The sequence below is a fragment of the Ictidomys tridecemlineatus genome, chromosome 3, assembly GCF_052094955.1.
Source record: "Ictidomys tridecemlineatus isolate mIctTri1 chromosome 3, mIctTri1.hap1, whole genome shotgun sequence".
Lineage (NCBI taxonomy): Eukaryota > Metazoa > Chordata > Mammalia > Rodentia > Sciuridae > Ictidomys > Ictidomys tridecemlineatus.
The window spans coordinates 208,699,014-208,723,865 of NC_135479.1; the positions used below are offsets into that span (position 1 = coordinate 208,699,014).

Sequence of the window (24,852 nt, forward strand, 5' to 3'; positions counted from 1 at the left end):
AACCATTTTTTTAAAAATATTATTTTTTTTTGTAGTTGGACACAATACCTTTATTTATTTATTTTTATGTGGTGCTGAGGATCGAACCTAGGGCCTCGCATGTGCGAGACAAGTGCTCTACCACTGAGCCACAACCCCAGCCCCTAAACCAATTTTTATAATACTCTAGAATACTCACTATACCTTAATTATCATCCTGAAGAGAGTATATATTAATATAGTTTTATGATAAATATCTCTTAAGATTTGACCTTAGAACTGGCTTTGATTTTTTTTTTTTGTTTTGTTTTGTTTTGTTGCTGGGGATAAAATCCAGCACATGCAAGGCAAGTATCAGCCCACAAATGGGTATGTTTCTAGACCAAAGAAATGAAAATCTCAATTTAACAGTGTTGATATAAGAATATTAAATTTCTTAGTATAAGACATGATAATAATGTTTTTGGTACATTTTTATGTGCTAAAATTTTATGTGTTAAAATTATGTAGTAACTAGAAGCTGAGAATCTGTTTGACATTTACATGTTTTACCATGTGATTTCATAATTACAATCCTAACAATTACTGTAATCTGAAATGTATTATTCCTGTTGCTGTGGGATGCCATAGCTGTTTAGAAAATCTTTCTCAAATATGAACCAGATCCAGAGGCAGCCAGGGGATTTGATTTGAATACACTAGAAGTACAGTATTTTAAGATATTAATCGCGCGCGCGCGTGTGTGTGTGTGTGTGTGTGTATGTATGTATGTATGTATGTATGTATGTTTGTGTGTGTATTGGGGATTGAATCCAGGGTCTTATGTAGGAGGCAAGCATTCTACCAACTGAGCTATTAATGAATTTTATAAATGACAAACACCACTTCTTTTGAACTTGGGAATTAGGGAAAAAAAGAAATGGTCAGTTAGGTTTGTATTGAAGCTTTCGTCTTTTCTTTGTGAGTTACTCATGTATTTCCATCTGGGGTTTCTGTTAGAGGTTTCAGAAGATCATGTTGTAGGGGCTGGGGTTGTGGCCCAGTGGTAGAGTGCTTGCCTAGCATGAGATAGGCACATGGGTTCCATCCTCAGCACCACATAAACGTAAAATAAAGATATTGTGTCTTCCTAAAACTTAAGAATAAAAAAAATATAGATCATGTTGTAACATGTTTTAGGTCTGAAGTTTGGTCGGATTTATTAAGCATCTCAACATTTATATATTAAAAACTGAAAACATACTTTGACCATAGCTCAGTTTTGAAAAAGTGCCGTATTTCTCTGTTCTGCTTACGCATTGGTGCATTATTTAGAATTTTTTACTTGTCAAGCCTATGTAATTTTCTCTGAATTATATTAGATCCTGCTCATTATTTTATTTTTGAATTTTAGGTCATTAGATTGTTATCTCCATATCATTTTTTCTGACCACAGTTTAGTGAAAATAATCAAATTAGAATAACTGTACCGCTTTGAAATCTGTTATTGCTGTTACTATTTTTTGACTCTGGGAACTTAATTCAGGGGCCTTGTATATGCTGATAAATACATGGTTTACCATTGAGTTATATACCTCCAGCTCTACAATATGTATTATTTTACTGAAATGGTGGTATGTTTGTTCTTAAAGCAAGGCAATAACTTTCTGTTTAAAGCTACATCAAAGTAATGTTGAATAAACCTGTAGATAATTATTTAGAAAGTACCAATATTGTTATGTTTCTTTTCAGGCTTACTGCAGTATATTATATTTAAAGCCAAGAATGCAGATAATCTTACGTGGACAGAAAGTGAAGACACAGCTAGTTTCGAAGAGTCTTGCCTACATTGAACGTGATGTTTATCGACCTAAATTTTTAGTATCCTTTATTGTTTGACACTGTATAGGCATGTCAATCAAGCATGCACTCCTTTGCCCCCTTTTCCTTTTTTTTTTTTCCCCTTGATAGGGATTCTAATTCTCTTCAACTTTTCCCTTATTTATGCACTTCAGAGTTCATTAAAATGAAACAGAGTGATTTGAGGAGAGTGAGGACTGTTTTTTTTCTTCTCAGAATTTTCCTTAACATTTTAAGACTAAAACAGTGAGAATTACTTTTGGATTCAACTGCAGAAATAAAGATCATTATGGCATAATGATGTATCACAGAAATAGACTCATCAAAGCTTATGAAAAAGTTGGATGTCAGCTAAGGGTAAGCTTTATATTTTAAAAGAATGGACTATTTTTAATAAAAATTAGAATAATGTTATTGGGATAAAGGCAAAATTATTTTATAGTGGTTTTGCTCATGATTTTTAGATGCCAGTCTATTAAAAATAATATTAGTATTACATTTTAATTTTGTATTAATTTCTCATTTGATCCTGAACAGTTCTGTAAGGGGAGTTAGGATATTTATTTTGCTCCTACTTTATAGATAAGAAAATTGGGGCTAATAAATAGGATGTGCAGTTTGCCCAAGATCTAACAGTGAGTGTGGATCTCAGCCATAGATGCCCTTCTTTTGCCTGCATTTGATATGGGATCAGTGATTTTTTTTCTTACTGGAATGATATTGGTTAGATTTTCATTAATGTTGACTGAAATAGCCTGAAAAATAGTATCTAATAGGCTATTTGCTTTTTAGGAGATAATTCCTAAATATATTGGGACTGTCCTCTTAAAAAGTTTCCATTGTTGTAGAATTCATGTTAAGATGATGAGCTAGTTCACTATGTCTGTCTGTCCTGTACATATTTACATAAGCATTTTTTAGGGTGTGTGTGTGCATTTTCTATGAATTCAATAATTTGAGGTTTGTAGAAACTCAATAATGCAAATAATTCTAAAAATCAACTTTGTTAAAAAAATATTTGGGGGATGGGGTACTGGGGATTGAACTCAGGGGCACTTGGCCACTGAGCCACATCCCCCCAGCCCTATTTTGTATTTTATTTAGACATAGAGTCTCACTGGGTTGCTTAGTGCCTTGCTTTTGCTGATGCTGCCTCGCGAGCTGCTGGGATTACAGGCATGCACCTCCGCACCCACCCGGGGAAAAAAGGTTTTCAGGCTAGGTGTATATTTTGCCAGGGTGGTGCTGCACCCCTGTAATCCCAGCAACTCAAGAGGTTGAGACGGAAGGATCACAAGTTTTAGGCCAGCCTAAGCAAATTAGTGAGAGTCTGCCTTACACACAAAAAGGCTAGCTCTTTTTTTTTGTTATTATTAATTTTTAAAAAATATTTATTTATTTATTTTTTTAGTTATCGGCATACACAACATCTTTGTTGGTATGTGGTGCTGAGGATCAAACCCGGGCCACATGCATGCCAGACAAGCGTGCTACCGCTTGAGCCACATCCCCAGCCCCTTTTTTTTTAGTTCTCTGTTTTTGTTTTCTGTTCATCTTTATTCTAAATTCTTTGTAGAATGTTGTAAGCTCTACACAGTATAGTCATGTGGATTTATCTTGAATGCTATTTGAATAGGTTGGAACTCTGCTTCACCTATTTTCATGGCATGAGCCGAGAATAGTAGCATTTTTGCAGAAGTATGTGAACTTTGTTGGGCTTTTCTTTGTAATTGTTAATTTCATTTGAAAATTAATGCAAAAATCTGGCAATTGTGATATGAGATATAAATGACATTTACTTAAAATGCTAATTTTCATTTGCAATTAAAATACTAGTTGCTAGGAATATTCTATAATGCTATTTAAGTTAATAAATTTCATTGGTAGTTAGAAATGCATTTTTGATAATATGCCTTATTTCTCTAGTGCTTTGGGATTCAAAAAAAAATAATCTATCTGCTATAGAATATAAATTCTTTTTCTTTTGTCATTTATGAATTTTACTTCATAGGATACAGGGCCCATTTTGGAAACACAGTTAAATTTGCATCATGGAGGCTGGGGATATAGCTCAAGTTTGTACAGTGTGTGCCTCACATGTACAAGGCCCTGGGTTCAGTCCCCAACACCACAAAAATAAATTTTTTTTTTCATCATGTACAGTTTCTAGTTTCTAGTTTCTAGTTCAGCGTTCAGTTTTACCTTGTAAAATTAGGCTTTTAGAACAAACATTTAATGTTTGTCTTTACCAGATGGTGGAGTGGGCCAAAATGCAGATGCTCAGACTTACCATGCTAGGTGTTCAGCAGAAAATTATGATGAGGCACAGAGCATGCCCTCAGCTCAGTTTGGTGAGAGTACTGTGGAATATCCTTAGACCATCAAAAAGTCTTTCTGAAGACTGATGATGAGATGTCTCCATTGACTTCACTGCCTTATAAAGTCTGCGAAGGGCTCTCTAGGCAGAGCAAGCTTCTGCAAAGGAAGGGGAAGAAGTTTCTGAGAGTGTAACAACATGAAGAATAACTTGTGTGGCTGAACCATATTGTAATTGGGGAACAAAGTAATTGGAAAGACAGGAAGATGAAGCTGGAAAGAAGGATGACAAGAACTACAAATGAGGGGCTGGGGATGTGGCTCAAGTGGTAGCGCGCTCGCCTGGCATGCGTGCGGCCCAGGTTCGATCCTTAGCACCACATACAAACAAAGATGTTGTGTCCGTCGAAAACTAAAAAATAAATATTAAAAAATTCTCTAAAAAAAAAGAACTACAAATGAAAGGGGTCTTGTTATGACCGTTTACTGGTGGTCTGAAATGAAGAACCATTGATGTTTTTTGTTGTTATTTGGATTTTTTGTGGCACTAGGGATTGAACCCAGGGTTTTATACATGTTAGGCAAGTTCTCTACCACAGAACCCTTTCTCCAAACCCCCTTCCCTCACCACTTTTTTAAAAAATTTATTTTTGAGAAAGGGTCTCGCGCTAAGTTGCCTAGGCTGACCTTTGAAGTTGTGATCTTCCTGCTTTAATTCTCAAAGCTAGGATTACAGGCATGCAATACCTTGCCTGTCTCCACTATTGACTGTACTAGGGCTCAAATCCAGGGTCTCATGCATGGTAGGCAAATCACTGAGCCACATCCTTAGACCCCACTGATGGCTCTGAAAAGAGCAGAATTGTGATTAGATTTACATGGTTTAATTAATAACTACGAAAATTTTTATTTTATAAGTTACATATTCTTCCATTTCCATTTGTAAGTAGACTCAAAAATAAGCTATAATTGTGAATAAAATATACTTGTTAATAGCATGTAAATAATCAGAATTCAACAGTTAATTTGAATTGATTAATTTTAGCTAGTACAGTTTCAAAAAATAACTGATGCACTGGGCGTGGTGGTGTGCGCCTGTAATCCCAGCAGCTCGGAAGGCTGAGGCAGGAGGATTATGAATTCAAAGCCAGCCTCAGCAAAAGCAAGGCATTAAGCAACTCAGACCCTGTCTCTAAAGAAAATACAAAATAGGGATGGAGATGTGGCTCAGTAGTTGAGTGCCCCTGAGTTCAATCCCTGGTTACACTCTCGTCTGCCCCAAATAACTGGTGCAAGTGACATAAGTTTTTATTTCATCATATTCTTCTCCTCCTCCTCCTCTTCCTCCTCCTCCTCCTCTTCCTCCTCCTCCTCCTCCCCCTCCTCCCCCTCCTCCCCCTCCTCCTCCCCCTCCTCCCCCTCCTCCCCCTCCCCCTCCCCCTCCTCAATGAGTTACCTCTTGTTTCTCCTGTCTTAAGAAATTGCATCCTGGGCTGGGGATGTGGCTCAAGCGGTAGCATGCTCGCCTGGCATGCATGTGGCCTGGGTTCGATCCTCAGCACCACATACAAACAAAGATGTTGTGTCTGCCGAAAACTAAAAATAGATAAGTAAATATTAAAGATTCTCTCTCTCTTCCTCTCTCTCTCTCTCTCCTTTTCTCTCTCTTTAAAAAAAAAAGAAAAGAAAAGAAAAAGAAATTGCATCCTGGTTGTGGTAGTTCTTTTTTCTTTGTATAAATTTGGAGATGATAATACTTGTATAAACGTATGGTTGGAATGCTTTAAGAGAAAAGCTTTAATACATTTAGTAATTAACTCCCAGAAAAATAAAATAAAAATGAAAATATTCAGTCTAAATTTCATGAGACTCATGTGAGTATATATTAATGATTTTTTAAAGCATTATTTTTTTTCTTTTTAAAGATTTTTTTTGAGAAAGAGATAGAGAAATTTAATATTTTATTTATTTTTTTTTTAGTTATTGGCGGACACAACATCTTTGTTTGTATGTGATGCTGAGGATCGAACCCAGGCCGCACGCATGCCAGGCGAGCGCGCTACCACTTGAGCCACATCTCCAGCTCAGATTAATGATTTTTTAAAAACAAATTTTGAATCTTTAAGAGTACTTTGAGCACAATGTGTTATGCTTAAAATGCTGATTTTATTTTATTATTTTCAGGCAAACAACATGGGTGTTGGAGTAGTTGGAATTATAGAATGTAACTTCCTTAAGCCAACTCATAATAAGCAAGATTTTGACTATACCAATGAGTACAGGTATGTTACATATTTAAATTATTGACTGAGATTTTTGGAAATGGATTACTAAGAAATCTGGGATCTTCTTTATTTTTTATGAATCACAGAAGTAGATCTCATCAGTAAAGATAGTAGAATACACTTGGAATGGATTAGAATTTATAGGATGGAAGAAAATAGCTAAATGCCTTTTCTGTGTAAGCACCTCACCCACCCATTTACCTGAAAGTTCTATAATGTAGTATTAATTTTGTAAAATGAAATGTATATCCATGTTATGGCAAGAAATTTAGATGAGGAGAAAGTTTTGAAAATATTTACAAAATAAGTGAGGGGCTGGGGATATAGCTCAGTTGGTAAAGTATTTGCCTAGCATGCCTAAGGCCATGGATTCAATCCCCAGCACCACCACCCAAAAAAACAAAAATCAAAAATTAACAACACCACCACAGTCAAAATAAGAAGTCAATAATTTTAAGTAGGTAGCAAGAAGGCCTGGCCATTCCTGATCTCAAGAAGGTGCCTGGTATTGCTGGAGTGGGCTGTTAGTGGGAGAAGCATGGCCTAAAGCCACAGCTCTAGCTCCTCTGTGAGTACAGTGCTCCACTCAAACAACATCAGAGTACAGAACATGGATGGAATTTGGAGCTGAAAAACAATAAACAAATAATGTTATAATCAAAAAGTCAAATGATTGTTTAATAAGATTAACAGAATCTATAAGTATCTGGCAAGACTAAGGGAAAAAAATAAGAACATATGAATCATCAGTATGGGAAGTGAAAAGGAAGACACTGTAGGTCCTATAGGCATAAAAACATTGAAAGGATAGCTTGAACAAGTTTTCACTATTTTTATGGACATACTCCTTTGAAATTGAATCATTGCTTAGAAAACTTCCCATATATTAAATTCAAACATTTAAGGAAGAAGTAGTATCAGTCATACACAAACTCTTCTAAAGATATCCTGAGGTCACATAATCTGGACAATAAGCTCAAAACATTATAAGAAAGGAAATGTTTATCAATCTCTCATCTTAATTAAAATTAGTCAATTGTAATTAGTTATAAAATCTGAAAATAATAGCATACAATCCAGTGACATGTAAAAAAGATACCATTAAAACCAAGTGAGCTATATCTGAAGATAGCATGTGTATTATTTTTTAATATTTATTTTTTGGTTGTAGGTGGACACATATCTTTATTTTACATTTATTGGTGCTAAGGATCGAACCCAGTGCTCGTGCATGCTAGGCGAGCATTCTACCACTGAGCCACAACCCCAGCCCAGCATGTGCAGTTTTAATATTCAAGAATCAGTATAATTCATCACCTTGATTTTTTTTTTTTTTTTTTGTACTGGGGATTGAACTTAGGGTTACTCGACCTCTGAGCCACATCTCCAGCCCTATTTTTTATTTTATTTAGAGACAGGGTCTCATTGAGTTGCTTAGTACCTCGGTAAGTTGAGGCTTTGAACTCATGATCCTACTGCTTCAGCCTCCCCAGCTGCTGGGATTACAGGTGTGCACCCAGCAGCAAGCATTATTTCTAATGGTGAATTGTTATTGACAACTTTCTTCTAAAAAAATGGGAATGGGATGAGGATATCAGCTCTTCACCATTGTTTTTGAAATAGTAATTAGTTCAAGGTAGGAAGAATAAATGAAAACTAAAATTAAAAGGATTAAAAAGGTAGAAGAAAATTCATTATCTAGTGTTGATTGTAACAAGTGTATAAAACTTTCAAAACATGCAAAAACCTCTGACTTGCAAACTATAAAATAATGTAGAAAGAAATTTAAGAAGTAAATAAGTATGTATACCAGAGTTAAAAATTGGAGGGCTGAAGGGCTGGAGTTGTGAAGCTCAGTGATGGAGCAATCGCCTAGCATGTGTGAGGCACTAGGTTCAATCCCCAGGACCACATAAAAATAAATAACTGAAGGTATTGTGATCATCTACAACTAAAAAATAAAAAAAATAATAAAATTTTAAAAAAAAGAATTGGAGGGCTGAAAATTACAAACTAAGTTTTTCTCTAAATGATTAAATGAATTAAACCATTTGATTTTTTTTAATCTTGCCATATATGTGATGGTGTTGATATTAAAAGTCTTATTATAAATTCTTTGTGAGAATTTGGGAGGATTAAAGCTACCTAAGACAGTCATTTCAAGAACAGCAAAGCAGGGGGACTTACACGTACTTAAATGCTACTAGATATTAATTTATTACAAAGTTGTAGTAAGTAAGGAAGTCTGGTATTAGTGATAGGATAGATAGTTTAGGGACTTATATTTTGTATGTATCTTGTGACCTGATTTTTCTCAAAGATTACATCATTGTGTAATGGAAAAATGATCATCTTTCTAAAAACTGCTGGGTCACTTGGCTTCCATATGGACAAAAGGAACCTTAACTCAAATGAAAGGCAATTCTAGATTTTTTCAACCTGAATGAGAAAAAAAAATGTTATGTGGGTTTTTGGTTTTGTTTGGGTTTTGATGTTTTTTAGGGGGCGTAGGTGTAAGTGATGCTATGGATGGAACCCAAGGGCCTCACTCATGCTAGACAAGAGCTCTACAACTGAGGAATACCCTAGCCCCGTAAGGCATGTTTTCAGATCAGAACCCCAAAAGTGTTGCTCCTCTTGGCAAAATGAAACACTTGTTTAAAATGAAAAAGATATAACTAATGTTGGCAAAATATAGAGCAGTTAGAACTCAATCACCAGTCCTATGCAGAAGGTGGCATACATCTGTAATCCCAGCAAATTCAAGGCCAATATGGCCAACATAGATCCTGTCTTACAATTAAAAGGACTGGGATATTCCTTAGTGGTAGGGCACCTCTGGGTTTAATACACAGCACCACCCCCCCCAAAAAAAAATCCTATCTGTGGAAATGGTTAATTGTTGTTTATTTTGTTTTTTAATATTTATTTTTTAGTTTATTTTTGTAGTTGGACACAATACCTTTATTTTATTTATTTTTATGTAGTGCTGAGGAGCAAACCCAGGGCCTCGCACTTGCTAGGTGAGTGCTCTACCACTGAGCCACAATGCCCCCCCCTTAATTGTTTTTGAAAGCTGTTAAACTATTAAGTGAGTATCAGTGCACACCTTATGACCTTGCAAAAGTGAGTAATGTCTCACAGGCTAGGGAATACAGGGAATGAGAAAAAGATGAGAGTGAGTCAAGGGATATGAGGAGAGGAGCAGGTTTGGGAGGGGTGATACATTCCCATTTAGACTTAGAATGTGATGCCATGGTGAGTTGGGTAGGTTACGAGGTGGTTTCTACCTAATGTTAACCTGCCAGAGTGTAAAATATGAAATCCTGATTTTTAAAAACTTGTAAAAAATTCAAAATGTTGTATTATTTGTATCTCTTAAGTTCTTTGTATGTGGTTTCTCTTACAGTAGTTGTTTAATGAATAATTAATTATTTAGTTGTGGCCTTTGTCTTGGTTTCATGAATTTATTAATGTCTTATTGTGGGAAAAGTGAAAGTCTTCATTGTAAAGTATAAGATCTTTTGAAGATGGGCTGGGATTTTAGCTCACTGGTAGAGCACTTGTCTAGTATGTGTGAGGCCCTGGGTTTGATCACCAGTACCACATAAAATAAGTAAACAAAATAAAGCATGTGTCCATCTACAACTAAAAAAGAAGATCTTTTGAAGTATTAATATTTTTTTGCTGGTAGTGATGAGTACTTTTCATAAATCAAAAGTTTTGCCAGGCTCCATGGCGCGTGCCTGTAATCACAGCAGCTTGGGAGGCTAGGGCAGGAGGATCCTGAGTTCAAATCTGGCCTTAGCAACTATGAGGTGTTAAGCAACTCAATGAGACTCTGTCTCTAAATAAAATACAAAATAGGGCTAGGGATGTGGCTTAGTGGCGCAGTGTCCTTGAGTTCAATTCCTGGTATCAAAAAAAAAAGAAAAGAGGGGCTGGAGTTGTAGCTCAGTGGTGGAGTGCTTGCCCCTTGTGCATGAGGCCCTGGGCTTGATCCTTAATAAATAAATGAATAAATAAACAAAAATAAGATATTTTTAAAAAAAGTTTTGAGTTCTAATTTGAATTGAATTTGGTTGGGATTGAAATGAAGGGAGCCTCTGGTAGTCTCCCAGTAATTACTTTACAATATACCTCTGAATGGAGGGCCTGTTACACTAGTATTTTGTTTGCTTGCTTATTATTTTTTATAATGAATGGGGATCCAGCCCAGAATCTCACACTTACTAGGCAAATGTTCTGCTACGGATTGTATCCTGGACTCTTCAACTGTTTTATGTATTATTTCCAAGATGATCCTCTCTCTTTCCTAGGAAATTACAAAAAGTTCTTATAGGAACTTGGCATTACTTTGAATGTTCTTTATTAGTCATATATTCTGGACATCTTTTCTTTTCACGGTGGCCATGTAATGATTTTTAGATCATTTACATTTTCTCTTGTATTTGAAAAAATTAAATCTTTATTATGCTTTTTCTTGATTTTATAATTTTGCTTTTTAAAGACTTACAATAACAGCACTAGGAGAAAAGTTGAATGATTACTGGAATGAAATGAAAGTGAAGAAAAATTCAGAATATCCTTTAAATTTGCCAGTTGAAGATATACAGTAAGTACATTTAAAAAGTACCAACTCACTCTGTTGTCAAGATGTGGTATTGGAGAATAAAGTGATTGTACTGTTTCACAAACTCTTTTTTAAAATTTTTTTAGTTGTATATGGACTCAACGCCTTTATTTTATTTTATTTTATTTTTTATGTGGTGCTAAGATCGAACCCCGTGCCAGTATTCACCCATCTATATGATACATGCTTATATCTTATTTCATTTTAAAATGCACATCTCAACACATTAAATTGATTTCATAATCATAACAAGTTACATTTTATAGTTTGAAAAAACAGTGGTCTAGTGTAAACATTATGAGCATGAATCTAAACCCAAACAAGTACAGATTCTGGTTCTGCTTATGTATAAAGTATTAACGGTATGATGCCTGACAAGTACTTAATAACACATATCATATATTAACAATCCTATAAACAAATGAGTAATATCTATATATATCAATAAGGAAAGATATCCCAGATGTAATGAAAAACAGTAAAGATGCAGCTCAGTGTATAAATTCCCTCCCCACTTTTTTTTTTTTGAGCATACATATACACATCTGTATTTTCATAAACATGGAAAATTTTTTCCATGATTCAAAAAATTAACAGAGGTGGTCTCCTGAAAGAAAAGCTTTTTACTTCATAAACTTCTGGACTATTTTGAAGTTTTGTATACCAATATAAATGAGGGTTTCTTTTTTTTTTTTTTTTTTTTTTGTGGTTCTGGGATCGAACCTAGGACCTTGTGCATGCAAGGCAAGCACTCTACCAACTGAGCTATATCCCCAGCCCCTATAAAATGAATTTTTATCCTGTGGTTTTGGTGCTAGGGATTTACTCTAGGATCTTCTGTATGCCAAACACAGACTCTCCCCTTCCTGTTTTTTAAAAACTAGATTAAAAATGTTATTGACATTATGGTGATGTCTTAATATATTAAAATGGGTCTGCATAACTTTTTTTTTTATTGGTTGTTCAAAATATTACAAAGCTCTTGACATATCATATTTTATACATTTGATTCAAGTGGGTTATGAACTCCCATTTTTACCCCGTATACAGATTGCAGAATCACATTGGTTACACATCCACGTTTTTTACATATTGCCATACTAGTGTCTGTTGTATTCTGCTCTTTCCTATCTTCTACTATCCCCCCTCCCCTCCCCTCTCATCTTCTCTCTCTACCCCATCTACTGTAATTCATATTTCTCCCTTGATTTTTTTCCCTTTCCCCTCACATCCTCTTATATGTAATTTTGTATAACAATGAGGGTCTCCTTCCATTTCCATGCAATTTCCCTTCTCTCTCCCTTTCCCTCCCACCTCTCGTCCCTGTTTAATGTTAATCTTTTTCTCATGCTCTTCCTCCCTGCTCTGTTTTTAGTTGCTCTCCTTATATCAAAGAAGACATTTGGAATTTGTTTTTTAGGGATTGGCTAGCTTCACTTAGCATAATCTGCTCTAATGCCATCCTTTTCCCTGCAAATTCCATGATTTTGTCATTCTTTAGTGCTGAGTAATACTCCATTGTGTATAAATGCCACATTTTTTTAATCCATTCATCTATTGAAGGGCATCTAAGTTGGTTCCACAGTCTAGCTATTGTGAATTGTGCCGCTATGAACATCGATGTAGCAGTATCCCTATAGTACGCTCTTTTAAGGTCTTCAGGGAATAGTCCGAGAAGGGCAATAGCTGGGTCTGCATAACTTATTTATAGAACTTGTAATTTTCAATGAGAAAAATATAAAGGCAAGGGGCTGGAGATGTGGCTCAAGTGGTATTGCGCTTGCCTGGCATGCGTGTGGCCCAGGTTCGATCCTCAGCACCACATACAAAGATATTGTGTCCGCCGAAAACTAAAAAATAAATATTAAAAAATTCTCTCTCTCTCTTTCTTTCTCTTAAAAAAAAAGATAAAAAGGGCAGTCTATGAACTTCCATAAAAAGAAAAGTACAATATTATATGTCAAATTTTTTTACATTTTGACAAATTCAGAAACATGCTATAATTACAAAAGAAAGCAAAAGAACACACAACATAAAATTGGTTAAATTATAGAAATGTAGTTTCTTTGTTTTTTATACTTCTGAGTTTTACTGTGCTAATAAATAAACTATAGATAGATTCAATACTGTAGATGTTAACTTTTTTTTTAAAATTTTTTTTAGTTGTCAATGGAACTTTATATTGCTTTATTTGTATGTGATGCTGAAACTCAAGCCCAGGGCCTCACACATGCTAGGCAAGGGCTCTACCACAGAGCTACAACCTCAGTCCTAGATGCTAACTTAATGTAAATTTCAGAAGGCATTTGTAATTTTTTAAGTTGTTATTATCATCAAACAAATTTAATAGTATGTTATTAAACATAAAATTTGTTCAAATTGACCTATGACCTTTATTTAACTTTTTGGAGACAGCCAATATCATTTTTTTAAATATGTATAATAATAATAGCTATGTCACAGATTTTTCAGGAAAAGAGTTCAGTGACTAGACATTTTGTGCTAGAAATAATATAAAAATCAAATAAAGTCCTTAAGGGTCTATATTTCTTTTCTTTTTTATATTTTTTAAATTCTAAAAGTTTTTTTAGTAGTAGATGGACAGAATGCCTTTTTATTATTTAAAAAGGATTGAACCAAGGCCTCACACATGCTAGGCAAGTTGTCTACCCCTGAGCCACAACCCCAGCCCAGGGGTCTGTATCCCTACAGTGTTGGTTTTGTTTTGTTACAGGAAACGTCCTGATCAAATGTGGGTTCAGTGTGATTCCTGTCTGAAGTGGCGAAAATTACCAGATGGGATAGATCAACTTCCAGAAAAATGGTATTGCTCCAATAACCCTGACCCACAGTTCAGGTACCATATAGTTGGTAGTACCCTTTTTGAAAAGGCAGAAAGTGCTTTTTAATATGTATGAATAGGCACTGGTAACATGTTATTCCTATTTGATTTTTGTCTAGAAACTGTGACGTTCCAGAAGAACCTGAAGATGAAGATTTGGTACATCCCACTTATGAAAAAACCTACAAAAAGAAGTAAGTGCTGTATTCATGTCTGGTGAGGATATGATGCTTAAATCATAAGTAGCAATGTTTGGCAGCATTAATTGATGTTTCCCCCAAGGCAAAGCTAGTATAACTAAAAAAGATGATATGGAATGCATAATATCAAGCACTGTGTTTTCTTAAGTTTGTGCTGTGAACATCTTTTTCTTCATCACTTGGTGGTATTGCTATCCTATTTATAAGTTATATAAAGTATTTTGATCATTTTGAACTGTTCATGAACTGTAAGTGAACACATTACCCTTAGGAACTAACAGTCTTAACAGAGAAGGTGATGTGTGTGTGTTACAAATTAGAAGTTTGCGAGTGTTGTGAAAGGTACATTGTAATATTATAAGGAAGCTCTTAAGGAGAGTCCTCTAGCTGGGGTTGCAGAGCTGGTGGGTAGAAATAGGTCATGAAACTTCCATGAAGAAGGTCATTTTTATAATAGGCTTTGCAGGATGGGTAAGAGCCTAATTAGAGTAAATATGTGAGTGGTAATAATGCAAAATGGAAGTGGAGCAAATAAGATGGGAAAACTTAAGGCTAATGTACTACTGTACACAGAAGCTGACTTCACTAAAAATCTTTCTGGTGTACTATTCTTTAGTTAAATTTAATAGCTGTATTAGAACTAAAGAAACCAGTTAGAAGCCTATGTGATATTCTAGTTTAAAGATTTGCAGTTCAGGTCTGTAGGGATACAAAATTTTGTTTAAAAGTTAATTAAAAATATAAAAAGTATTCCCTTTTCTAAGGGTTTGCCACTCTTTATAATGAAATTAAAGCAAAGTTTAGTGCACATATCTGAGTAATTGGTAGTGAAGGAGCAGGTATAACATTAGGAAATGGGATGGAGGTGTAAAAATGAGGTAAATTTAAATGTTCATTTTTCATCTTTTCTTTTAAAGCAACAAAGAAAAATTCAGGATCAGACAACCAGAAGTGATACCACGGGTAATTAAGCTTTCCATTTCATAGCTGTGGATTAATTTTAGTAGTACATAGCTTTAACCAATAATTGCCTTTTTTTTTTTTTTAATTTTAACTTTTTTAGTTACAGGTGGACACAGTGTCTTTATTTCACTTTATGTGGTGCTGAGGATTGAACTCAGTGCCTCACACATGCTAGGCGAGTGTTCTACCACTGAGCCACAACCCCGGCTCCAATAATTGCCTTTTACATTTTGGATTTTCGTAACAGATTGAAGGAATATTGTTTATTTATTTCACAATCCTCCCCCTCCCCCTTCTACCCCTCCATGCCCTCTTTTCTGACTCTTAACTTTTTAACCAAGCAACTCATTCAGAGTGTTCAGTTGTATTTAGTTGGGCATCATCTGAGTAAAAGCAAAACAAAGTCTTATAATAAGAATCTTACTGTTAGCTAGTTGAAGTGACTGTAATCCCAGCTACTCAGAGGCTGAGGCAGAAGAAGGTCAGCCTCATCTATTTAATAAGATCTTGTCTCAAAGTTTTAAAAAAGGACTGGAGATGTAGCTCAGAGGTGGAATATTCCCCAGTACCTTTAAAATTAAAAAAATAAAAAGAATCTTACTATTAGGCAGTTGAGGAAAGAAAGAGTCACAGGGCCACCCAGAGAAAATGATCCAAAGCTGGTGATTTCTTCTCCTTTGTTGACTTCTCAGACTGCCCTTCACATTTCTTTCTTATTGCTTACTGATATTAAGGAATTTTGCTGAGTAGTTACATTTCTTATATAAGGAGTTTTAATCTCCTGTGGGATGTGTATGTTTGCTTAAAATTTCATTGAAATGTTTTAGTGTAGAGGGTTTAGGGGTGAAAGATCTTGAAGGAAAAAGAAGAGTGGGTTTATTTTGGTTTATGTATATCTTCCATTCCTTTCTCAAAAAATATATTCTTAGCATCTCTCAGAAAGTCCTATACTATAGTGTCACCACATTACTAACTCTTTTTTTGGGTTTGTGTATGTTTTTTTGTTTGTTTGTGTGTGTTTTTGTTTTTTAATCTGGTTCTGGGAATTGAAGCTGGGGCTTTGTGTATGTGAGGCAAGCACTCTACCAACTAAGCTATATCCCCAGTCCCACATAGATTGTGTTTTTTTTTTTTTTTTTAAGATGTCAATGGACCTTTGGTTTTATTTATTTGTATGCAGTGCTGGGAATAAACCCAGTACCTCAAACATGCTAGGCAAGTACTCCACCACTGAGTCACAACCCCAGCCCCCCCACAGAGTTTTTAATTGCATATTTTTTCTTGTGTTTACATCCTTTAAAAATGTAAAACCATTTTTAGCCCATTTCTAGGCTGGATTTGGCTTATTGGTGTATTTTTACTCCCTGGTTAGCATATATTTAGGATAGTTCTCAATATCCCATGAGATAATGGGAAAAGAGAAGCTTGTATCTTGTGCTTCGTAACATTTAGATAGTTCTTTTAAAGATCTGTTTTTGGTCCTCCAACAGATTAATGCTGAACTGTTTCGGACAACCCCTGTTTCAAGTCAGAGTTTTTCTCCTGTGAGGGAAAGTATTTCAAGGGGACATCATTCAGAAGTGACAAATTCCTATCCAACAAGACCTATAAATAATCATCGAGTTTCACCTCAGTCTGAACCTGAGAACAACAGGTTTGTTGTGTTTTTCTATTTGTGGAATATTGAATTGAGCCTTTATGTGACATTCCTATGGCAATAGTGCAATTCTAGGCAATTACAGTTTATATGAGTGTAAAATATCTTAAGGACAAATTACTTTGCTTTTATTGTCTAAATTTTCCTTCATCCTCAAGGTTGCCAAACATACTGCCCAAATAGTAAACCAGTATAGATAGCCCTCCAAGTGTGGAAAAAGTAATCCATTGGTGATAAATTGACAGGAAACTACATAAAGAAAATGAGGACTGGTGTTGTGGCTCAGTGGTAGAGCACTCACCTTGCATGTGTGAAGCACTGGGTTTGATCCTCAGTACCACATAAAAATAAATTAATTAAATAGAGGTATTGTGTCTGTCTACAACTTAAAAAAAAAAAAAATGAAGCAGGTTTTAGGCCCAGCATGGTAGTTCATGTCTGTAATCACAGTTGCTTGGGAGGCTGAGGCAGGAGGATAGCAAGTTCAAAGCCTCAGCAAAAGCAAGGAGCTAAACAACTCTGTGAGACCATGTCTCTAAATAAAATAAAAAGGGCTGGGGATGTGGCTTAGTGGTTGAGTGTCCCTGAGTCCAATCTCTGGTACCAAAAAAGAAAAGAAACAGATATTATTAAGGAAAAATAAAAGTATGTAAGTATGTATTTAACCTCAAATATATTAGTAATTACACAAAATATAAATGGAAAATGAGGCAGGTTTAATTCAGGGAAACTGTTCTATTTGAAATGATAGGGAATACTAGTTTGCTTTATGGTTTACCTTTGGTCATTGAATGCTGATTAAAAACTATGATGCACAAATGAAAATGGAAGTGCTATTCCCTAGAAAATACAAAGATAAGATCTGGGGTGGGGACCTTATGTTTTGGGTATGTATTCTTTGAAATGCTCCAAAGAGCTCAGATGAAGAGATCTTTTACAGTATACAGATCTAGTGCTTGAAGGAGATCTCAATAGTCAACTATTTCCTGATCTGTAAAAGGAGAAAATAATGACTTCATCGATTCAATGATCAATTCTGTAAATCTGTTTTTGTTTTTTTTAATGAGCATGGGCTTTTTTTTTTTTTTTTTTTTTTTAATTTGTTGAGCATGGGCATTTATTAAAAGTTTAAGATAATGCTGGGCACAGTGGCACTCCTCAGGAGGCTGAGGCTGGAGGATCACAAGTTTGAAGCCAGCCTCAGTAGTGAGACCCTGTCTTAAAATAAAAACGTTAAGGGGCTGAGGTTGTGGCTCAGTGGTACAGTGCTCACCAAGCACGTGAGGGGTGCTGGGTTCGATTCTCAGCACCACATAAAAATAAAATAAAGGTATTGTGTCCAACTATAACTAAAATAAAATATTTAAAAAAATAAAAATGTTAAAATGGCTGGGAATGTAGCTCAATGTTAGAACATCCCTGGGTTCAATCCCATACTACCCCCAAAATAATAGTAATAATAATTATTATTATTTTAAAAAATTTATAATAGTGCATTTGTTAGAATCATTACTTAATGGTCATCCATTTTGTTTGTAATTTTTTTTTTTTTTAAAGAGAGAGTGAGAGAGGAGAGAGAGAGAGAATTTTAAATATTTATTTTTTTAGTTCTCGGCGGACACAACATCTTTGTTGGTATGTGGTGCTGAGGATCGAACCCGGGCCGCACGCATGCCAGGCGAGCGCGCTACCGCTTGAGCCACATCCCCAGCCCCTTGTTTGTAATATATAATCTTACATTTTATATATAATTTTTTTCCAGCCTAAAACGGAGGCTTTCTACTCGTTCCTCAATTTTGAATGCAAAGAATCGGAGATTAAGTAATCAGACTTTTGAAAATTCAGCTCACAAAGATGACAATGATGATGATGAAGATGTGATCATCTTAGAAGAAAACAGTACTCCCAAACCTGCAGTAGATCATGATGTTGAAGTTAAACTAGAACAGAGTCACATTGAACAAAGTAGTGTTCAAGTTGAGCTTGTGGGCAGTGCTAAACCTTGTGGGCAGGCTAACTCAACAAGCACTGCATCATCCAGGTGTGATCAGGGTACTACTGCAGCCACCCAGACGGAAGCACCAAGTTTAGTTATTAAAAAGGAAGAAATTATTGAAGATGAGATAGATATAAGAAATGATATAGCAATACTGCCCTCCTGCGTAGATGCTGAAGGAAAGATACAGGAAGCCCAGGAAACCTTTGCTAAGGCTGCAGATGATGTTGGCTGCCAATTACAGGAGCTGAGAAATGAACTACTTTTAGTCACTCAAGAAAAAGATAATTATAAGAGACAGTGTCATACATTTACAGACCAAATCAAAGTATTACAACAACGAATACTAGAAATGAATGACAAATATGTGAAGAAGGAAACTTGTCATCAGTCTACTGAAACTGATGTTTTTTTACTTGAGAGTATTAATGGCAAATCTGAAAGTCCAGACCATGTGGTATCTCAGTATCGGCAAGCTTTGGAAGAAATAGAAAGGCTGAAAAAACAGTGTAGTGCTTTGCAACATGTAAAGGCTGAATGCAGCCAGTGTTCTAATACTGAGAGTAAAAGTGAGATGGATGAAATGGCTGTGCAGCTTGACAGTGTATTTAGGCAACTGGACAAATGCAGTATTGAGAGGGACCAGTACAAAAATGAGGTGAGTTATATCATTTCACATAGTCTTGAAAGTCCAGAGCTATTTAAAACTTAAGGAACTGCTAGATTGGAGAACTTTCATTTCATAAATAAGTGTTTGTTACTCTCCTGGTTCTTAACAAGGGGGTTGGGCCTATTGGGGGCATGTAGTTGATGTAGGTGTATTTGGTTAACATTTGAGGAGATTGCTGGAAAAGAGTAGATCTATCTAGATAAAGGTAAGTTCTGTAGTGCACAGGATATAGCTGTAAGATAGATTATTATCTTGTTCAGAATACCGATACCATCCCTTTTACATACTTAATTCCTCAATATAGTCAGAATTTTGCATCCATTATTAGTATGCCTTTCAATAACCATAATGAGTTAGATGTTGATATCCATATCTTATAGATGAACTCTCTGAGGATTAGGTTTGTTCTCAAATGGCACAATATCTCGAAGTTACCAAAAACAGACTTCTTAATTGTTCCTTTGCTTCTCATTATGCAGTTGTGTTCTCAGATGGCTCTTCAGGACCAGCCATCATATCTGCTTTCCAAGCTGCAAGAAAGAGAAGGGGTATAGTTTCTTGCAGTTGCTTGTAGTCCATCTTGCAGAACTTAAGTCACCTGGTTAGTGGGTGCCTGTCAGGGAAATGGAATCGGTCTAAGGGGTCTTTTACTGAAGAAAGAGAGAAACAGTAGTTACCAGGAAATAATTGGTAGGTAGCCTGTGCATAAGCTTCCACTTGAAATCTAAGAAGCTCCTTTTTAATCTATTTTATGTACATTATATTTTGTAATGTTTCAGAGAGTTTCCTTGCTCCTTTCTGGAAATATTGCTGACATAACTGTTCATTCAGACATTCTTCATGATATGTTAGGTCAGGATCTAGATGACAAATTATATAACAGTCAATACAAGCTTATAAGTTGGTATTAAGTGTGTAAGAAATGAAAACCACAGTGACAGCAAAATTTAGGCATTAGTGTCTTTCAAAGTTTCAATTTTTAGGTACCATTCATGTAGTTATTAATATTTTGTTTTCTTTTACTATAAAAAGATGTAGAAGTAAAGCTAAACAAATGAAACTTTGTGTAAAATTATTGGGTGTATTTAACATTTTTTGATAATTGGAAATTTTTATCATGGCAGTTTTCTATTTCTTACTTTAAATTTGCACTTCAACAGTATTTTTAAATTTTAGTTATAAAGTTAATTTATGTTTTTGTCAGGTTGAATTATTGGAAATGGAAAAATCACAGATTCGTTCTCGGTGTGAAGAACTCAAAACTGAAATTGAACAGTTAAAATCTGCAAGTCCTCAGAGAGGAACCGATGTTTCAACTTCAAGTAACATTGAGGAGTCTGTAAATTATGCAGATGGGGAAAGGTAATATTTAATGAGGTATTTTGCTGGGGCTGCAGTTAGAGTAGAATGCTGTTTTTTTCTATTAACACACATTAAATATTGTTCTATGAAAAGAAGTCATTGATGTCTGCTGTCATCCCAGTGTTCTGTACAGATTCAAAAGAGGTAACATCATTATCCCTTCAGTTAAGGTTCTGTTTAAGTGAAAGAACCTAGAAGGAACAAAAAATGGTTTGAGACAGGTAATCCCAATGGCTTGGGGACTGAGGCAGGAGGATCACAAGTTCAGAGTCACCCTCAGCAATTTAGCAAGGCTCTAAGCAAATTAGCGAGACCCTGCCTCAAATAAAAAAGAAAGATATATATACACACACACACCACACTTTCTAAAACCATTCATCTGTTGATGGGCATCTGGGTTGATTCCATAATTTTAGATTCTTATGAGCTGTGCTGCTATGAACATTGATGTGGCTGTGTTGCCTAGTATGCTGATTTTAGTTTTTTTAGTTTTTTTTTTTAAGAAAATACTCAGGAGTGGGATAGCTGGGACATATGGTAGTTCCATGCCTAGTTTTTTGAGGAATTTCCAACTGCTTTCCATTTTATGTACATTATTTTTTTGTGATATTTGAGAGAGTGGTTGTACTTGTCTGCAGTCCTCTAACAATCAGTGTTCCTTTCTCCCCACAACCTGTCCAGCATTTATTGTTTTTTTTTTTTTTTTTTTTTTTTTGTACCAGGGATTGACTCCAGGAGTGCTCAACCACCGAGCCATGTCTCCTGTGCTTTTATATATATATTTAATTTTTTTTAAGTTATAGATGGACACAAAACTTTTATTTATTTATTTTTATGTGGTGCTGAGGATCCAACCCAGTGCCTCACACATACCAGATGAGTGCGCTACCACTGAGCCACAACCCCAGCCCTTCTTATTTATATTTTATCAAGAGACAGGGTCTTGCTAAGTTACTGAGGCTGGGTTTGAATTTGGGATCCTCTTGCCTCAGCCTCACCAGTCACTGGGATTACAGGTGTGTGTCATCATGCTTGGCTTGTTGTTTACATTCTTATTTTTTTTGGATTGAACTCAGGAGCACCCAAGCACTGAACCACATCCCCAGCCCTATTTTGTATTTCATAATTTTATTTAGAGACAGGGTCTCACTGAATTGCTTAGTACCTTGCCATTGCTGAGGCTGGCTTTGAACTCCTGTTTCAGCCTCATGAGCTGCTAGGATACAGACATGCACCACTGAGCCTGGCCTGTTGTTTATATTCTTGATCATTGCCATTCTGACTGGAGTGAGATAGAATCTTTTTTTCTTTTGAAATATTTATTTATTTATTTATTTTAGTTTTCGGAGGACACAACATCTTTGTTTGTATGTGGTGCTGAGGATCGAACCCTGACTGCACGCATGCCAGGCGAGCACGATACCACTTGAGCCACATCCCCAGCCCCGAGATAGAATCTTAATGAGGTTTTAATTTGCATTTCCCTGACTGTTAGAGATATTAAACATTATATCATATATTTATTGGCCTTTTGTGTTTCTTCTATTAAGAAGTTTCTGTTTAGTTCTTTTGCCCATTTATTGATTGGGTGATTTGTTTTTTTTTTGGTGTTAAATATTTTTAGTTCTTTGTATATTTGGATATTAATCCCCTATTGGAGGAGTAGCTGGCCAAGATCTTCTCCATTCTGTATGCTTTCCATGCTCTTAATCATTTCCTTAAGCTGTCTAGCATATCACTATTTTCCAGGTGATAATGATACTTAAATTAGATATTTTGCTAGTCCATGTTTTCTTCAGTCTGCAAATTAAAAGTATAAATAGGGACCAGACCAAGCAAGTAATTGTAGAAACGCTGTGCTTTGACCTGGGCTAGCATTTGATGGGTAAGGAGATTAAAATCTAATGAATCTAATGCATAAAATGAATGATTAAATCCAGTTCTTCAAGTGAAGTTTTGCTTTTCTTTTTAAATCTGACTCCATTTTGCCAGGGTTTTTCTTGTGCTGAGATTGCCAATCATGATCAAACAAAGTGTTTTTATAGAACAAAGAAACAATCGTTAGTATAAAGTATTGAAAATATTAAATAACCACTAAGTTTTCTTTTAACTCTGTTTCATTTTGCAAAGAGTTGATTCTAACATTTTCACTTTAAAATTCTGTGTGTGGGGTAATCTATACTGTTATTCATCTAATGAGTCGCCTATTTGTATTTGCAGCCTCAAACTTCGATCTCTTCGAGTTAATGTAGGACAACTGCTGGCCATGATTGTACCTGATCTTGATCTTCAGCAAGTGAATTATGATGTTGATGTAGTTGATGAGATTTTAGGGCAAGTTGTTGAGCAAATGAGTGAAATCAGTAGTACTTAGTATGTCTCATGAATTAATAAAATACTTGCCCAGTCCTTTTTGTTGTATGGCTTTCAAAATATAAACAGTTTTGTTCTTTAGTTTTGGTAGGTAACAGACTGAAGAACCATTGTCTTTACTGTATTCTATGCATTCAAATGTGGTCACAGATATTGTGGGCACATTTTCATCTTTTTTTAATGCCTGTGAATTGTTGGTATTGAGCAGCTGAATAGCTAACTTATGACTGTTTTGAATGTATATATTTGAATGTAAATATTAGGCCCATACATATTTTTTTATTGTTCCTAAAATACATAAGTGATTTTCACCAAGAGCTTTTCAGGTTGCCCCTAAGCTTTGTGCAATTTTTTCTGGTTGCCAAAAGAGTATTTTTCTTGGAATTGAGGGCTGTACCATGATATAAATGAAAATGCTACTACCTTTGATTTTCTTATAAAGGAGTTTAAATAATTTTTAAATAATGTAAGAGCACTCCTGATTACAGTCTGGTTATAAGGGAATGAGCATTAGTGTTTCTTTTCTATAAATTCCTATCTCTTGACACACATTATTCATGAAAATATTGTAAGCAAAAACTGACTCCATTTTGCCAGGGTTTTTCTTGTGCTGAGATTGCCAATCATGATCAAACACAAAGTGTTTTTATAGAACAAAGAAACAATCGTTAGTATAAAGTATTGAAAATATTAAATAACCACCAAGTTTACTTTTGAAGCCCATTTTTAGCTGTTTAGTCAGCATGGAGTGGGCACAATAATTATTTAATATTTCTTTTTGTGAAATTTCCTGTACAGCCTTTTGTAGGATTATTGCAGATTAATATGAGTTGAGGAAGACAATCTTTCTCAGCAATACTGCAAACCTTTTATTATATTACAGACCTAAGTGTTTTATATCCTGGAGTTAAGGAACAAACTGCCCTAGGATTATAGTATTACATGCCATAATATATGCTTTATTGTTTTATGTTTTGTGCAATCTTAAAGAAATAGCTTTTTATTAAGTGTATATCTCTATGTGTATATAATTAAAAATCATATTTTCAACAACTAAAATAGGCATTATTTTTTCCAAAGTTTTATCATCGCTATTTATTTTTACTTTTGTTTCTGAAAATTCAATACATATTCATTTTGTATGTGTACTTAATTACATGTCTGTCATACAATATTGAATTTCTATTGTATATTACCTTCTGGAAAGAGCAAATAAATGAAGATTGTTTTTATTTGCTTGATAAAGTATTTGAAAGTGTATTTTTGGTATGAAACTGGTTTTGTCTCAATTGTAACTGCCCACATTTTTAAAATACATTGTAATAAAATATATGATGTCTGCCTCTTCAGATATCCTTTTTAAAAGATATCAATGTTAACTTCAAATTATTTTAAAACTAAAAATGTATTCTTTAGATTATCAGGTTGAGCTCATTCTACTAAATTAATTGTTAGACTAAGTGTTTGAGGCTGAGTTCGTTTTTCTTAAGAGAGAATGTGTTTGTTGTATTCAAGAGGAAAACTTTTTCTTGTTTAAAAAAAAAAAAAGCATTTCATTTGGAGAAAACTTGCCTAAATGATGACACCTGTATAAATCACACAAGTTTGTGAATACTTGTTGATGTAATAGGGTTTTTTTGGAATTTGCCATTTTTTTCCTTTTTGCTGGTCAGCTTTTATATTTTTGAATTACCTATCTTAATTAATCTGGAAAAAATAATTATGGAATTAGTAAGA

General features: G+C 34.9%; 1 protein-coding gene across 4 annotated transcripts in view; it reads left to right on the top strand.

Moving 5' to 3' along the window:
• Morc3 (MORC family CW-type zinc finger 3) overlaps nucleotides 1-24,458 on the top strand; it is a 42,896-nt gene extending 18,438 nt beyond the window's left edge. For 3 of the 4 annotated variants that reach the window (XM_078044612.1, XM_040287021.2, XM_040287022.2), the window contains 12 exons: nucleotides 1,711-1,839; nucleotides 2,056-2,175; nucleotides 6,319-6,416; nucleotides 10,930-11,034; nucleotides 13,787-13,909; nucleotides 14,014-14,088; nucleotides 15,012-15,057; nucleotides 16,548-16,711; nucleotides 18,477-19,368; nucleotides 19,860-19,928; nucleotides 20,585-20,742; nucleotides 22,963-24,458. In XM_078044612.1, coding sequence (XP_077900738.1) covers nucleotides 1,711-1,839; nucleotides 2,056-2,175; nucleotides 6,319-6,416; nucleotides 10,930-11,034; nucleotides 13,787-13,909; nucleotides 14,014-14,088; nucleotides 15,012-15,057; nucleotides 16,548-16,711; nucleotides 18,477-19,368; nucleotides 19,860-19,928; nucleotides 20,585-20,742; nucleotides 22,963-23,116 — 2,133 coding nt within the window. In that variant the 3' untranslated portion in view covers nucleotides 23,117-24,458. The remainder of the gene's footprint in view (nucleotides 1-1,710; nucleotides 1,840-2,055; nucleotides 2,176-6,318; nucleotides 6,417-10,929; nucleotides 11,035-13,786; nucleotides 13,910-14,013; nucleotides 14,089-15,011; nucleotides 15,058-16,547; nucleotides 16,712-18,476; nucleotides 19,369-19,859; nucleotides 19,929-20,584; nucleotides 20,743-22,962) is intronic. The other variant, XM_078044613.1, reaches the window with a different exon arrangement.
• The last annotated feature ends 394 nt before the right edge of the window (nucleotides 24,459-24,852 follow it).